Here is a 17,500-nt window from a genome sequence, read left to right as displayed (position 1 = left end):
TGTACGGATGTACTTTGTGGACGCCGTCTGCTACACACGCTGTAAGTCTTTGCTGTCGTCCAGCATTCTGTTTTTGTTTACTTTGCAGCCAGTTCAGTTTTAGTTTCGTTCTGCATAGCCATCCCTACACTGCAAAAAGTCAGTGTTCAAAAACAAGGGGAAAAAAATACAAAAATGAGGGGTATTTTACTTGAACTAAGCAAAATTATCTGCCAATAGAACAAGAAAATTTGGCTTGTTAAGACTAAGTAAAATTAAAGCTGCAAGCAGCGATGGACGGGACCGACATTGACGGCACATAAAATCCAAACCGAAACAGTAATTAAAACTCTTTGGTCACCTTATAATCAGAAGGGTTCAATCTCTCACCTGTGCTAGTTTGAAGCCGACACGACAAACGCGCTCAGAGGAGATAATGTTTGAAAAAAAGGTGACCGGTTTTTACAAAACTTTTGGTTTGAAGGGGGAATAGCAAACTTCCTGTTGATTTTTGCTGGGGGTTGTCAATATATAAAATGTAGGTCTAAGTGATACCTACATGGAGGTTTTTGTTTCATGCCTCTAAGACATTCCTACTGGAAGTTACAGGCCGTTTTGTCTGAGTTTTTTTCCTAGGAGCAGTTGTGTCTGTGTTTTCTTCCTAGGGGGTGCTAGAGCGTAATTTTGAGTTTTGGGGTTGGTTTTTTTTTTATTAGATCGCAATTTTTGCCAGTCCTGATGTGTGTGTCCAGTTTGGTGAGTTTTGAAGCATGTTAAGGGGGTCAAATTACAGCTCAAAGTGGCAAAAGTGACTGTTTTTACGAAACTTTTGTTTTGAAGGGGGAATTGCCAACTTCCTGTTGTATCTTGCTGAAAGATGTTAATGTATGAAATCTAGGTCTAAGTCAGACCGACATAGAGGCTTTTGTTTCATGTCTCTACGACATTGCTACCGGAAGTTACAAGCCGTTTTGTCTGTGTTTTTACCTAGGGGGCGCTAGAGCGCAATTTTGAGTTTTGGGGTTTTTTGTTTTTTTTATTAGATAGCAATTTTTGAAAGTCCTGATGTGTGTGTCAAATATGGTGAGTTTTGAAGCATGTTAAGGGGGTCAAATTACAGCTCAAAGAGGCGGCGGAATAATAATAAAACGCACAAAATACAATAGGGTCCTCTGTCCCAAAGGGACATTGCGGTCCCTAATTAGCTAACCTCAATGAACCCAAAAATAGCTTAAAATAAGTATATTCTCACTAATAACAAGTGCACTTTTCTTGATAGAAGAAAAAAAGAGACCTTTTTGCTCAATATGTTGAAAAATATTCTTAAATTAAGCAAACGCTAGTGCCTTTATCTTGACATAATGATATGCGCTCGGCATCATGATTTTTTTTTTTGTTTGAAGTAAGAAATTATTACTTTAAAAAGTAGTTTTATACTTGTGAGTGTTGATGACACAGCTTTGCAACACTTGATATTCTAGCTTCAAGCATGTTTTACTCAATATAGGTCATAACATCTGTAATATCTTACTGAGATAATTTAGGACCAAAACCCTTAAAACAAGTAAAACACTCTAACATACAATCTGCTTAGTGAGAAGAATGATCTTATCAGACAAAAAATAAGCAAATATCACCCTTATTTGAGATATTTCATCTTACTTAGATTTAAGTTTTTGCAGTGTGAGCTGCAATGCTTTTTGTTTATTTTTGGTTTAAGCATTAGACACCTTTTTACCTGCACTCTGCCTCCCGCTGTCATCTGCATATTGTGATCACGACTAACCGTGTTCCCGACATCTACAAAGCAATTAGCTACCTGCTGCCACCTACTGATATGGAAGAGTATTACATGGTTACTCTGCCGAGCTCTAGACAGCACAGACACTCAACAACGGCACATTTGCGGATTATAATTACTGGTTTGCAATAAATATTTTAACTCAATTAGGTGAAATTAAATAATCTCTCACGGCCGCGGCACAGTGGTTGAAAAACACTGCTCCAGAACGCACTCACATTCAATTCACGGACATATTTATAAATGTCTGCCAGGCACTGATAAACACTTCGTTTCAAGTTTAAGTCCGAAAATAACCACTGACGGAACCTCCGGGCTCACCCGCCCACAACTATGTTGCTCATCGGAAGTCCTAGAAATAGAAATAATCGGTTCCGGGGTCAAACCGTGGCCACCATAACACATTGAGAACTTGTACGAGCTATTTTTAAGTAGCTTTTTGAGTCACGGCGGTTGTGGCGTCGGCTTATTTGGAACATGAAGACAGTTGCGATGTGGTACATCACAGTATCTCATTACAACATGTCTGAAAAGGAGGAGGAAGAAGCAGTCAATCGTCGAATAAATTAGCCCTTGTTTGTTTAAAGAGCGTTTTTTTTACATTCTATTCTGATAATATGATCCAGTTTAAGAAGAATCCATCTTGAACCTTATCGAAAAACATGTCAATTTTAATCATCTGAACCATAACTTATGAACAACTTTTTATCCATGAGAACTCCACTGGTAATTTAATGTTTGTGTTGCAGATTAAGCGCAGGAAGTAAAAAAAAAATGTGTTAAAAATGATGTAAGGGAAAAGGTGTGGGCTTAAATCAGCGTTTCTCAAAGTGTGGGGCGCGCCCCACTGGTGGGGAATAGAGACATGACAGGTGGGGCGCGAGGAACAGGAGGAAATTTCACTTAAAAAAATTTTTTTTAATTATTATATTCTTAGATTATTTTTTTTACTATGCTTTCATTTTCTATACACACTGTAAATCACTTTGTGATTCTGTCTATGAAATCCGCTATATAAATAAATGGAAATTACCGGTACTTATTTTTACTGTAGGCTTTAAATTTCTCGGTAGGAGCGAAAGTTTGACAGACATAACAACAGTAACTAATGGGGGCGGGGCTAAGCGGAACAAACTTTCGCGTGGATGGGAAGCAGGCTAATGTGTGGACCACAATTACACAAATATATACATTTGTGACTCGCACCTCAAAGGTCGTCGAGCCAGAGCCAGCGCCTGCAGAGAAACAAAAATCTGACGGGCACACACTGTGTCATTCACCGGGAAGTATAAGTTATAACACATTTTTGATTTATTATTGAACTTGATGCAAGTTATAACACTTTTTTTGATTTATTATTGAACTTGATGCAAGTTATTTGATTTATTATTGAACTTGATGCAAGTTATAACACTTTTATTTGATTTATTATTGAACTTGATGCAAGTTATAACACTTTTATTTGATTTATTATTGAACTTGATGCAAGTTATAACACTTTTATTTGATTTATTATTGAACTTGATGCAAGTTATAACACTTTTTTTTATTTATTATTGAACATCATTGATGCAAGTTATAACACTTTTTTTGATTTATTATTGAACTTGATGCAAGTTATAACACTTTTATTTGATTTATTATTGAACTTGATGCAAGTTATAACATTTTTTTTTATTTATTATTGAACGTGATGCAAGTTATAACACTTTTTTTGATTTATTATTGAACTTGATGCAAGTTATAACCCTTTTTTGATTTATTATTGAACTTGATGCAAGTTATAACACTTTTTTTGATTTATTATTGAACTTGATGCAAGTTATAACATTTTTCTTTGATTTATTATTGAACTTGATGGAAGTTATTTTATTTATTATTGAACTTGATGCAAGTTATACCACAGCTGCACAGTTATTTTATTTATTATTGAACTTGATGTTATTTTATGTTATTGAGTTTGAATGTATACAACTTGATGTTCAATAAATTTGAAAATGTTAAAGCTTGGCATTAGCGCTCTGTTGGGGCTATGGGGGCAGGTGGGGCTTGAAAACTCCCCCTTGTCCAAAGTGGGGGATGACAAAAAAAGTTTGAGAACCACTGGCTTAAATAAACAATAAAATAATTAACTTCTTCCTACTCCTTTTCGGACATGTTGTAATGGGAAACTGCAATAATGTAGTGTACCATATTGTAACTGTACGCATGTTTGAAATACAATAATGTAATTTCTCTACATAAATTATTCAAGTACATCATTTTGCAGCATCGCAAACACGTTCCTAATTTTAACGCAAGTGTAAAAAGAATATAACCAACATTACAATAAATAAGTTTCTTAGAATAAAAATGTTTTATCTGTATTTTTTATTGCATAGTATTAAGATTCAACAAATGTAAACACATTTTATTAAACCTATTCAACATTCAAGGTAAATGACCAATGCAATTAGCCTAAATAAAGTTACCTTTTATTACAATAAAGATAATTTACATTTATGTAAAAAAAAAAAATGTTTTATTTGATGTTAACAAATTATAGTAAACATATAGTTAAACAAGTAAAAGGAGTTGATACTGCAATTATTAGGACTTTTTTTTTATGTTTAAGTCATTTATTTTATATAGTCTAATCCAGGGGTCGGGAACCTTTTTGTCTGAGAGAGCCATGAAAGCCAAATATTTTAAAATGTATTTCCGTGAGAGCCGTATAACATTTTTTAACACTGAATTCAACTAAATGCGTGCATTTTTAAGTAAGACCAACATTGGGATTGGCTGAGCCACCCACAACTTTGAACAGGTGCGGAAGAAAACGGATGGATGGATTAAAATTCATGAGAATGTTTTATATTTTGAACGTTATTTTTAACACTGTGATTTCCAATGTGAATTATTCATTACTTATCGTGTTAAGCAATGTCAGCTCAAGATTTATCTGAGAGCCAGATGCAGTCATCAAAAGAGCCACATCTGGCTCGCGAGCCATAGGTTCCCTACCCCTGGTCTAATCAATACATATAGAATTAAAGCTGCAAGCAGCATTGGTCGGGCCCGCGTATTTGGCAGGTGCTAGTCCTAAGTGTCCCAATACGTTTGTCAAGTTTTAGTCCCAAGTGTCCCAATACTTTTGTCCAGTGTAAGTGTCCCAATACTTTTGTCCAGTGGTAGTCCTAAGTTTCCCAATACTGTTGTCTACTTTTAGTCGTAAGTGTCCCAATACTTTTGTCAAGTTGTAGTCCCAAGTGTCCCAATACTTTTGTCCAGTTTTCGGCTTAAGTGTCCCAATACTTTTGTCCAGTGATAGTCATAAGTGTCCCAATACTTTTGTCTAGTGTACCTACCTAGTCTGCATTGTGTGGGCACGCTGGTGCTTCCTGCTTTTAAGCAGCCATCTTAAAAAAACAGCAGCGCAGCGGTTATTTGAAGGGTCATAAAATCAAAACCGGAGCAGGTATCAAAACTCTTTCGCCAACTTTTAATCAGAAGGGTTCAATCTCTCTCCTGTGTTAGTTTGAAGCTGAAACAACAAACGCGCTCAGAGGAGATAATGTTTGAAGAAAGGTGACCGGTTTTTACAAAAAATTTGTTTTGAAGGGGGAATAGCAAACTTCCTGTTGATTTTTGCTGGGGGTTGTCAATTTATGAAATGCAGTTCTAAGTGAGACCTACATAAAGGTTTTTGTTTCATGTCTCTCCGACCTTCCCAGTGGGAGTTACAGGCAGTTTTGTCATTTTTTTCTTCCGAGGAGCAGTTTTTTTCTGCGTTTTATTCAAAAATTGCGGTAGAGCGCAATTTGGAGATTTGGGGTTAGGTTTTTTTATTAGATCGCAATTTTTGCCAGTCCTGATGTGTGCGTTCAGTTTGGTGAGTTTTGAAGCATGTTAAGGGGGTCAAATTACAGCTCAAAGAGGCAAAAGTGACTGTTTTTAGTACATTTTTGTCTTGAAGGGGGAATAGCCAACTTCCTGTTGATTTTTGCCCAACAATGTACAATTGTGAAATGTAGGTCTAAGTCAGACCTACATAGAGGTATTTTTTTCATGTCTCTCCGACCTTTCTAGTGAGAGTTACAGGCAGTCTAGTTTTTTTTTTCCTAGGGGGCGCTAAAGCGCAATTTTGAGTTTTGGGGTTCGTTTTTTTTATTAAAAGGCAATTTTCACAGGTCCTGATGTGTGGGTCAAATATGGTGAGTTTTGAAGCATGTTAAGTGGGTCAAATTACAGCTCAAAGAGGCGGCCGGTATAATAATAATAAAACCTTACAAATTCAATAGGTCCTTATGTCCCATTGCATAAGGACTCCCTTTGGGAGTCCTTATGCAATGGGCCATGCGGGCCCTAATTATATATCATTTAAATAATGGTCATATCATTGAAGATATGACATTTTATTCATAACGATTTTTTTAAATTTTTTTAATCAAACTTCAATTTAATTTGATGCAATTTTTAGACTAAAACACATTCACAGGAATACATTATTTTTCACAACAAAAGATTATTGAACAATTTTAACATCAATAAAAGATACATTTACAGACCTTCCTAACTCCAACTTTTACTGGGATTGGAATTCAGTACCGTCTTTCAAGACAAGCACAAACAACAAAAGTTTAATTTGCCATTATAGTTTTATCATTGACGGAGCAGGAAGCGGCTAGGAATACATTTGCGGTAAATTTCAAATGAAACGCTTTGTCAGTCTTTAACTGACATTTTACATGCTTTTCTTCACACAAAATGGATCTGTGGCCCCGACACACAGCGTATGATCTACATATAAGAAGGGGTGGCCCTGGGTTAACCTCTTAAGGCCCAAGCTGTTTGTTTACATGCTTTTTTTTATTTATCTTTGCTATTTGGGCTTATTGGACCCTAATTAGAATAAAAACTAAAAATCATCTTTTAATATGGTGTACTTAGTCCATATGTGCACAAATGTGTACTTCATGTTTAGTGACATGCTAATTCTTATTTTTACACATTTTTTTCCCAAATTCCATTGTATGTTATACTCTTCTGACACCACCAGATGGCAGTATACGTGTCCACTAGAGATGCGCGGTTTGCGGACACAACCGCGGGGTCCGCGGATTATCCGCGGATCGGGCGGATGAAATAAAAAAAAATAAGATTTTATCCGCGCGCGGGTCGGGTCGGGCGGATTAATTAGATTTTTTTTTGTTTTTTTTTTGCGGGTGGCAGTTAAACCAATTGGGAAATATATATACATAGTTAAATGTTGTTACCCACATACGAAAAACGAGCAGGCACCTGCTGCATATGCCACAACAGAAAAAAAAGAAAAGAAAAGAGATGGACACTTTTACGGAGCGGAGAAGGGACGCCTCGCCGGGGTCCGGGACCGAGGCCCCTTCCCCCGAGAGGGCCCCACCGGGAGCCGTAGCTGAGGCGATCCGCGAGAAGGGCCCGACGCACGTCCAGGGTCACCACCGCGCCCACCGCACCGACACCCCGCCTCGTCCGCTTTCGCCGCAGCCGGCGTCACGCGCAGCAGGTAAGCAGCTTACCTGCCCGCCAACCCCGTGGCTCGGAACATGGGTCACTCCGCGCGCTCCGCCCGCGCAGCTTACCTGCCCGCCACCCCTGTTGCCGGGGGCGCGTAACAGGGGTCACTCCGCGCGCAGTGCGCTCACGAAAGGGGTGGGGCTCACCCTGGTTGATATAGAGAGCAGGACGGTGGCCATGGAAGTCGGAACCCGCTAAGGAGTGTGTAACAACCCACCTGCCGAATCAACTAGCCCTGAAAATGGATGGCGCTGGAGCGTGGGCCCATACCCGGCCGTCGCCGGCAGCGAGATGCGCTTGGAGGTGCGCTCAGCGCGGCTCCCATATGATTGCGCACTGGTGTGCGTCTGGGTCGTGACAGCGTGGCACGCGCAAGTCTGTGCTGCATTGGATCAGTCTCCTTTCTTTAACAGGCAAAAGCTTTATAACCTCACCATACCTGCCAACTTTTAAATCAGAAAAACCTAGTAGCCAGGGTCCAGGGGCCGCAGGCCCCGGTAGGTCCAGGACAAAGTCCTGGTGGCGGGTTCAGGGCTTCGCCCCCCGACGCAAAATGATTATTAGCATTCAGACAGGTTAAAATGTTGCTAAAACCATCACTTTTCTATCAGTCACAGTGACTTTTCAAAACAAAAATATTACAGCAAAAATCATATGGGTTGATTGACATGTTTATTCTGTAAGCTAACTTCAATAGTTTGAAATTATTTTGACAGTTAATGCCAGTTATCCTGTCAACCTTTCACAAGACTTCAATTTGTTAATTGAAAGTATAAATAGTATAAACACTTTTAACAGTATGTCGTGCTGTGAAATACAGCCGACAGGATTGCGCACCAAACACGAAGCAAGGCCAAAGCGCATGCATGGTGCAGGAGAACAAAGGACTTCTTTCATTTAAGGTTTGTGATAAACCATCAAACTCATTCGTTAAAAGGACTCTATAGTAATATAAAGCGAATTTTTCTGGACATTATCATGCAAGAAAAGTTTATTTTTGGGATCGCGATCACCGCGTAATGATTTTTAAAGGTTGCATTACATTATTAACTGTCCCATGTGATCAGCCAGTGCGATTGGAAGTCCATGCTCAATTATTGCCTCCGTAAATAAAACTTCGGCATTCATCACATCCAAAGAATCTGTTTGGGCGACGAAAAACGTTGAAAGTTTTCCACTTGTATCGCTAGCAACGGCATTAGACTTGTGTTTTTTTGTCCCAACGTGGTCTTTTACATCGCTAATTCCTCCGTGTCCGATCGAAAAATCTTGTCTGCACAAGGTGCAATTCGCGTAGTTTTCACCCTTTTTTTTTTTTTTTATTAATATTAGATATATAACAACGGGCGGATGGCGGGCGGGTGCAGTTCTGATCAAACGTTACATCGGGTGGATGGCGGATGGTTGACGACTTTCTGACGCGGTTGCGGATGAAATAAATTGCCTATCCGCGCATCTCTAGTGTCCACATAAGTGGCCATAAGACCCCAATTCAGTAGTGTACACAATTTTGGAAATAAGAGCTAAAAGGAGCTGTCCACGCATGTGGCCACTAAGGCCTTTAGAGGTTAAATAATATTTATATTTATATTTAAAATAATAAGATAACGTGGGATCTGAGCCGAGGATGTCATCGTGGCTTGTGCAGCCCTTTGAGACACTTGTGATTAAGGGCTATATAAATAAACTTTGACCTTGATTGATAACTAAGAAGTAGTTTAAAACTAAATTCATCTAAAAACTACAGCGCTGTGTACTGTACTCTATACTGTATGTCTTTTCCAAATGCATTTAGTGGCAGACATGTTGAATATGTGGAAGCTGCCACTTTTCCTCACTTCATCTCCGGGCTTCATGTCTGTCACCGCTCGGACCTCCGCCCAAGTCCCGTTATAAGTGACGATGACACTGGGGAGACAGCTGTGGTTTATTAGCGCCAGGCTGCGGACACACACACACAAGAAAAAAATCAGACACTTCATTAGGTACGGCTGCACAACGACACCATCGTCTGCCTGGTGGGCAGATGACCACCATGTACCTCACCAGACATTTACATGCATGCATGGGTGACGATTGTAGTTGCTTTACCTAGTGGAGAAAAGTTAAATTACACCTAAATATGATATACCTCATTTTTTTTGTTTTTACTTTTTTAATGGCTTAAGCTTGTTTTCTCATTTAGGTCACAATAAGACCAGTTGGTAGGGTTCCATTGTACTACGTCACATTTTGTGAAACAGGAACGAACACAGTGCTCCGCGATATTTTCCTTTTAGTTTGAGGTATTTATTCTCTTAAGTTTGTTGTTTAGTTCACACTTAAACCATTTCGCCTGCTCAAAGTAAACAAAATGTTATTGTCCCTTCGTCTTACGTTAGCATCATAGACATCTTATGAGTAGACGCAGCATTGGCTGCTGTGACGCGAGAAATTGGGCCGCCATCTTGAAGTGGTGACGAGGAGCCGGCGAGCAGCCTAAACTGACAGTTGACAGGTAGAAAACAAAGATGGTGTTCCAGCGTTTTCCTGCTCAAATGAGCGGACTGTTGAAAATAGGGATCGGGGGATTACTTTTCACAAGGGAGATTGAACATTAACGTACTATTGGTTGTATTTTGTAGGGATGTCCCGATCCAGGTTTTTGCACTTCCGATCCGATACCGATACTGACCGATACCGATACTGGCCTATCCGAGCATGTATTAAAGTTTAAAGTTATTTAGCCTACTTAGTTGTCAGAATCATGTTGAAAAGGGTTTTAGTACTCTTGATAACAACTAGCCAGCTGAATTAGGGGAGTTTGAATAATACACAATGGTTGGTAACAAGAAACTGACCTGTTTATTCAAGGATAAACACAAAATAGACAAAATTATACATGACAAACAGAAATGGCATCATTGAAACTAGGGCTGGGCGATAAGGCCTTTTTTTAATATTGCGATATTTTAAGGCCATATTGCGATACACGATATATATCTCGATATTTTGCCTCAGCCTTGAATGAACACTTGATGCATATAATCACAGCAGTATGATGATTCTATGTGTTTTGATTGATTGATTGAGACTTTTATTAGTAGGTTGCACAGTGAAGTACATATTCCGTACAATTGACCACTAAATGGTAACACCCCAATAAGTTTTTCAACTTGTTTAAGTCGGGGTCCACTTAAATTGATTCATGATACAGATATATACTATCAGATATATACTATCATCATAATACAGTCATCACACAAGATAATCACATTGAATTATTTACATTATTTATAATCCAGGGTGTGGAGGGGGGCGCCGGATGTAAGTGTCAAAAAGACAGCCAAAAGAGTTTGATATGAGAATAAATCTAAAGTTAAAATATAGGGTAGAAATGCACCCATTTGCAGGAAATGTAGTCTTGATTTTCAAAATGTTCTTTCAAGGCTTGCATGTCTACATTAAAACATTCTTCTTCATACTGCATTAATATATGCTACTTTTAAACTTTCATGCAGAGAAGGAAATCACAACTAAAAAAATCACTATTTTTTTCATACGGTGTTGATGTGGAAATGTTTGCCTCTGCATTTTGATGGTGTGGACGTGTGGCACCGAATGGAGATAAGCGTCTCGACAGACGTTATAATATTTGAACAATGATGACGAAAACTTTCTCTGTCGTGTCCGTGTGTCGAAAATTGTTATGCGCTTATTTTTTTATTTGATTTTGTGCGTGGCATATAATTGCTATGCGCAGAGGACGTTTGAGCGGTGCGTAATTGCACAGGCGCCCACCTTAGAGAGAACGTTGGTCACACGGCTGCGCTAGCATCACAGCTAACGTTAGCCATGCTGCTACCTCTCTGCTCGGGGAGGACGTATACGTATGTGACGTATGACGTGACAGTATGTGACGTGTGTCGTGACAGTATGTGACGTATGTAAGAAGGTGCACTTGCTGTCTGTGAGAGGGAGACACAGGAAAGAGTGAGAAGAGCCTGTCGTGTAATGCCAGCAGCTAAAAGCAACTGCGTGAGAATCCACAGACCTGTGGATGTGTTGAAGGTGTGCTGGAGAATGCGGAACGGAAATTAGGGAGCAGCAGAAAAGTGGAATGTATTATTTAAATCGGTGCGTTGGAAAACACGAAGCGGAGTTTTTTTTTTAACTGGATCTGGATCGGCATTTCCCCATGCCTTGCCGATACGCATTTTTTGGCAAATATCGGCGGCCGATCCGATCCAAATATCGGATCGGGACATCCCTAGTATTTTGTGAAAAGAATATTACCACAGAGTTGAGAAGGAGCAAACATCTTCAATAGTACTGAAATCGTAGCCGCTAGCAAACAAGAGTATGACCATAATATAATTGCTTGTCAATGAAATTAATTACATTATTTTGTCAGAATGCACCAGAATGCTTCATTTGTATGTGAAAGTCACAAAGAAATCTTCTGGGGGAGGATGACCCCCCTACAGGGGTTTGCTTTACAAACTTTCAGCCCCACCTAAAACAAAATTCACCAGCCGCCCCTGATTATGATGCATTCTCATTTTAGGCAAAGTATAAGACAATACTTTCTTAACAGTATAATTGTAACCAGGAATAAGTCTTCAAGTAACAATATTCAAATACTAACATTGTAGACAGAATTTGCTTTTATTCTGAATCCAGAGAAACAGATTGGTGGTTTTAGCTGATATAAAGACTTTCAGGTGTTTATTTATGTTTATGTTGAAGTATTTGGCAGACGCTTTTATCCAACGCGACATACATAAAAAACACATATAAAACAATGACTGTAAACATGATCATTTAAGGGAAGAATGTAATAGAAAATATCAATATAAAGTGTCAAGACAGAATAAACTACAGTCTATAGGTCCCTAAGATACATAGATATCTAATGTATTTAGAGATGTCCGATAATGGCTTTTTTGCCGATATTCCGATATTGTCCAACTCTTAATTACCAATTCCGATATCAACCGATACCGATATATACAGTCGTGGAATTAACACATTATTATGCCTAATTTTGTTGTGATGCCCCGCTGGATGCATTAAACAATGTAACAAGGTTTTCCAAAATAAATCAACTGAAGTTATGGAAAAAAATGCCAACATGGCACTGCCATATTTATTATTGAAGTCACAAAGTGCATTATTTTTTTTAACATGCCTCAAAACAGCAGCTTGGAATTTGGGACATGCTCTCCCTCAGACAGCATGAGGAGGTTGAGGTGGGCGGGGCATGGTTGAGGTGGGCGGGGGTGGGTTGGGCGTAGCGGGGGTGTATATTGTAGCGTCCCGAAAGAGTTAGTGCTGCAAGGGGTTCTGGGTATTTGTTCTGTTGTGCTTATGTTGTGTTACGGTGCGGATGTTCTCCCGAAATGTTTGTCATTCTTGTTTGGTGTGGGTTCACAGTGTGGCGCATATTTGCAACAGTGTTAAAGTTGTTTATACGGCCACCCTCAGTGTGACCTGTATGGCTGTTGACCAAGTATGCCTTGCACTAACTTGTGTGTGTGAAAAGCCGTAGATATTATGTGACTGGGCCGGCACGCAAAGGCAGTGCCTTTAAGGTTTATTGGCGCTCTGTACTTCTCCCTACGTCCGTGTACACAGCGGTGTTTTAAAAAGTCATACATTTTACATTTTGAAACCGATACCGATCATTTTGAAACAGATACCGATAATTTCCGATATTACATTTTAAAGCATTTATTGGCCGATAATATCGGCAGTCCGATATAATCGGACATCCCTAAATGTATTCATACATTGTTTATGTAGGATATACACATGTATATATAATCTAATCATATTGTTTCTTCAAATTAAAAATAGCTGACTGTTTTTCTCCCCCTTTTCTGGGATTATATTCCCAGTTTTGTTCTCGGACGTCTGGTCACTTATAGCATATAAGAATATTCTATTACTGTTAAGCAAACTATGAATAATAAAACTTGTGTCCTTTATCATAGCTACACGTATGACAAAAAAAGTGTGTGAAAATCAGTGGTATTCAGTGAGGTAAGATGAATTAATTGCGCTGACAGTTCATTGCTCCTGCCAAATGAATTGCACTGAGTGGAGCGGATCACCACTCCAAGATGGCGGCCCCGCGTCCCGTCAGCGCCAGTAGGTAGTAGCGCGCGATGCTGCGTCTACTTACAAGATGCCTATGGTTAGCATGCCAACGTTAGCACTCATGCTAAGTGTTAGCATTTTAATTAGAGATGCCGATAAATGCTTTAAAATGTAATATTGGAAATTATCGGTATCGGTTTCAAAATTATCGGTATCGGTTTCAAAAAGTAAAATGTATGACTTTTTAAAACGCCGCTGTGTACACGGACGTAGGGAGAAGTACAGAGCCCCAATAAACCTTAAAGGCACTGCCTTTGCGTGCCGGCCCAGTCACATAATATCTACGGCTTTTCACACACACAAGTGAATACAACACATACTTGGTCAACAGCCATACAGGTCACACTGAGGGTGGCCGTATAAACAACTTTAACACTGTTACAAATATGCGCCACACTTTGAACCCACACCAAACAAGAATGACAAACACATTTCGGGAGAACATCCGCACCGTTACACAACATAAACACAACAGAACAAATACCCTATTTTTCGGAGTATAAGTCGCACCGGCCGAAAATGCACAATAAAGAAGGAAAAAAACATATATAAGTCGCACTGGAGTATAAGTCGCATTTTGTGGGGAAATGTATTTGATAAAAGCCAACACCAAGAATAGACATTTGAAAGGCAATTTAAGATAAATCAAGAATAGTGAACAACAGGCCAAATAAGTGTACGTTATATGAGGCATAAATAACCAACTGGTATGTTAACGTAACATATTATGGTAAGAGTCATTCAAATAACTATAACATATAGAACATGCTATACGTTTACCAAACAATCTGTCACTCCTAATCGCTAAATCCCATGAAATCTTATACGTCTAGTCTCTTACGTGAATGAGATCAATAATATTATTTGATATTTTACGCTAATGTGTTAATCATTGCACACATAAGTCGCTGCTGAGTATAAGTCGCACCAAACTATGAAAAAAACTGCGACTTATAGTCCAAAAAATACGGTACCCAGAACCCCTTGCAGCACTAACTCTTCCGGGACGCTACAATATACACCCCCCGCTACCCCTTACCCCCCGACCCCACCTCAACCCCGCCCACTTCATATTGAGCAAAAAGGTCTCTTTTTTTGTCTACCAAGAAAAATGCACTTGTTATTAGTGAGAATATACTTATTTTAAGGTATTTTTGGGTTCATTGAGGTTAGCTCATTTGACTTGTTTTGGAAAGTCTTGACAAGCCAAATTTTCTTGTTCTATTGGCAGATAATTTTGCTTATTTCAAATAAAATACCTCCAATTTTTTTTTCTTGTTTTTGAACACTGACTTTTTGCATTGTCCAACCTCTTACTGTGCATGTTGCAGTCCCCTTAAAGGGGAAGTGCACTTTTCTTTTTCTATGCAATCTTATAAAACTATGGCAAATACGAGGTGGCTAACAATGCATATAATAGGAGTACGCTATAAAACCCTGTAAACAAACATCCAAAAAGCGCCAAATATACTCTATTTACATGTCGTGACCTGAATATTAGGATTAAGATGTAGATGTTAACTGGCTGTCAAGATTTACACAAGTAAACACGCTGCAGGACTGCTTGTATCGCACATGATAACACACACATTTAAACACGCCTCAGGACTGTTTGTATCGCACATGATATCACACACAAGTAAACATGCCGCAGGACTGCTTGTATCGCGCATGATATCACACACAAGTAAACATGCCGCAGGACTGCTTGTATCGCGCATGATATCACACACAAGTAAACATGCCGCAGGACTGCTTGTATCGCGCATGATATCACACACAAGTCAACACGCCGCAGGACTGCTTGTATCGTACTTGATATCACACACAAGTAAACACGCCGCAGGACAGCTTGTATCGCACATATCACACACAAGGAAACACTCTGCAGGACTGCTTGTATCACACATGATATCACACACAAGTAAACACACCTCAGGACAGTTTGTATCGCACATGATATCACACACAAGTTAATATGCTGCAGGGATGCTTGTATTGCACATGATATCACACACAAGTACACATGCTGCAGGACTGCTTGTATCGCACATGATATCACACACAAGTAAACATGCCGCAGGACTGCTTCTATCGCACATGATATCACACACAAGTAAACATGCCGCAGGACTGCTTGTATCGCACATGATAAGACACACAAGTAAACACGCCTCAGGACTGCTAGTACCACAAATTATATCACACACAAGTAACCACGGCGCAGGACTGCTTGTATCGCACATGATATCACACGCAAGTAAAAACTCTGCAGGACTGCTTGTATCGCACATGATATCACACGCAAGAAACACTTAGCAGGACTGCTTGTGTCGCACATGATATTGCACACAAGTAAACACGCCGCAGGACTGCTTGTATCGCACATGATATCACACACAAGTCAACATGCCGTAGGACTGCTTGTGTCGCACATATCACACACAAGTAAACACACCGCAGGACTGCTTGCATCTCTGAGGGAGAGCATGTCCCAAATTCCAAGCTGCTGTTTTGAGGCATGTTAAAAAAAATAATGCACTTTGTGACTTCAATAATAAATATGGCAGTGCCATGTTGGCACTTTTTTTCCCCATAACTTGAGTTGATTTATTTTGGAAAACCTTGTTACATTGTTTAATGCATCCAGCGGGGCATCACAACAAAATTAGGTATAATAATGTGTTAATTCCACCACTGTATATATCGGTATCGGTAATTAAGAGTCGGACAATATCGGAATATCGGATATCGGCAAAAAAGCAATTATCGGACATCTCTAATTTTAATGTTAGGATGCTGATGTTTTAGGCTAGCGCTGTGGCTAATTTTGTACGGTTATACCTAAAACTCATGGATTCTGTCACTCGGCACCATCTTAAAAGTACGCCGGCTTCCAGTGACCCCCGGCCACAGTTCCAGGCCCGTCAAAATTTTTAGCGGGAATTTTCTAGTTAATTAATACTGCGGAGTCAAGTACCTCGGAGTCTTGTTCACGAGTGAGGGAAGAGTGGATCGTGAGATCGACAGGCGGATCGGTGCGGCGTCTTCAGTAATGTGGACGCTGTATCGATCCGTTGTGGTGAAGAAGGAGCTGAGTCGGAAGGCAAAGCTCTCAAATACACCGGTATGTTTTAGCGCTTTCATGGCAAGTTTACTGACAGATATAAGTAAGAACTTTACACTACTTTATATTAGAAATGGCAACAGCGGACAATGAATGTCCCATAACAAGAAGATTGTTATGATCCGCTGCCAGATCATAGTTGGTTTATGTTTTCTAGTCACTTGGGTTTTCAGTACTTTTTGATTTTGTTTGTTTTCAGTTGCCATGTCGGTAGATTGCACACACCTGCCTCTGGTTAGTGTTCGGGACGCGCACCTGTTGCCCGGGCGCTAATCAGAGGGCTATTTAGTCTTTGCCCTGGCCTCACTCGGTCTGGCTTCCTAGTTTGCTTGATGCAACAATTGACGACGTTTGTTTCCTGCTCTTTACCTGCTAGTTTTCACGCTAGGCCATTTTGCTTGCTAGCTCCCACGCTAGCCCCTTTGTTTTTTGTCTTAAGTGCTATGAGCACGTTTTTCTTTGTTCTGTCTGATTTATCCATCCATCCATTTTCTACCGCTTATTCCCTTTGGGGTCGCAGGGGTCGCTGGAGCCTATCTCAGCTACAATCGGGCGGAAGGCGGGGTACACCCTGGACAAGTCGCCACCTCATCGCAGGGCCAACACAGATAGACAGACAACATTCACACTCACATTCACACACTAGGGCCAATTTTAGTGTTGCCAATCAACCTATCCCCAGGTGCATGTCTTTGGAAGTGGGAGGAAGCCGGAGTACCCGGAGGGAACCCACGCAGTCACGGGGAGGACATGCAAACTCCACACAGAAAGATCCCGAGCCCGGGATTGAATCCAAGACTACTCAGGACCTTCGTATTGTGAGGCAGATGCACTAACCCCTCTGCCACCGTGCTGCCCATATATATATATATATATATATATATATATATATATATATATATTATCTATATATATAT

General features: G+C 39.8%; 1 protein-coding gene across 1 annotated transcript in view; it reads right to left on the bottom strand.

The window, feature by feature from the left end:
- LOC133623680 (N-lysine methyltransferase SMYD2-A-like) overlaps nucleotides 1–17,500 on the bottom strand; it is a 48,079-nt gene that overhangs the window by 8,929 nt on the left and 21,650 nt on the right. The window contains exon 7 of the mRNA XM_061986969.2: nucleotides 9,154–9,256. Within this exon, the coding sequence (XP_061842953.2) occupies nucleotides 9,154–9,256 (103 nt within the window). The remainder of the gene's footprint in view (nucleotides 1–9,153; nucleotides 9,257–17,500) is intronic.

The sequence above is a fragment of the Nerophis lumbriciformis genome, linkage group LG26 (assembly GCF_033978685.3).
Source record: "Nerophis lumbriciformis linkage group LG26, RoL_Nlum_v2.1, whole genome shotgun sequence".
Taxonomy (NCBI): Eukaryota; Metazoa; Chordata; class Actinopteri; order Syngnathiformes; family Syngnathidae; genus Nerophis; species Nerophis lumbriciformis.
Note: the sequence above shows the minus strand (reverse complement) of the source record. Positions and strands in the feature narration are given on the sequence as shown.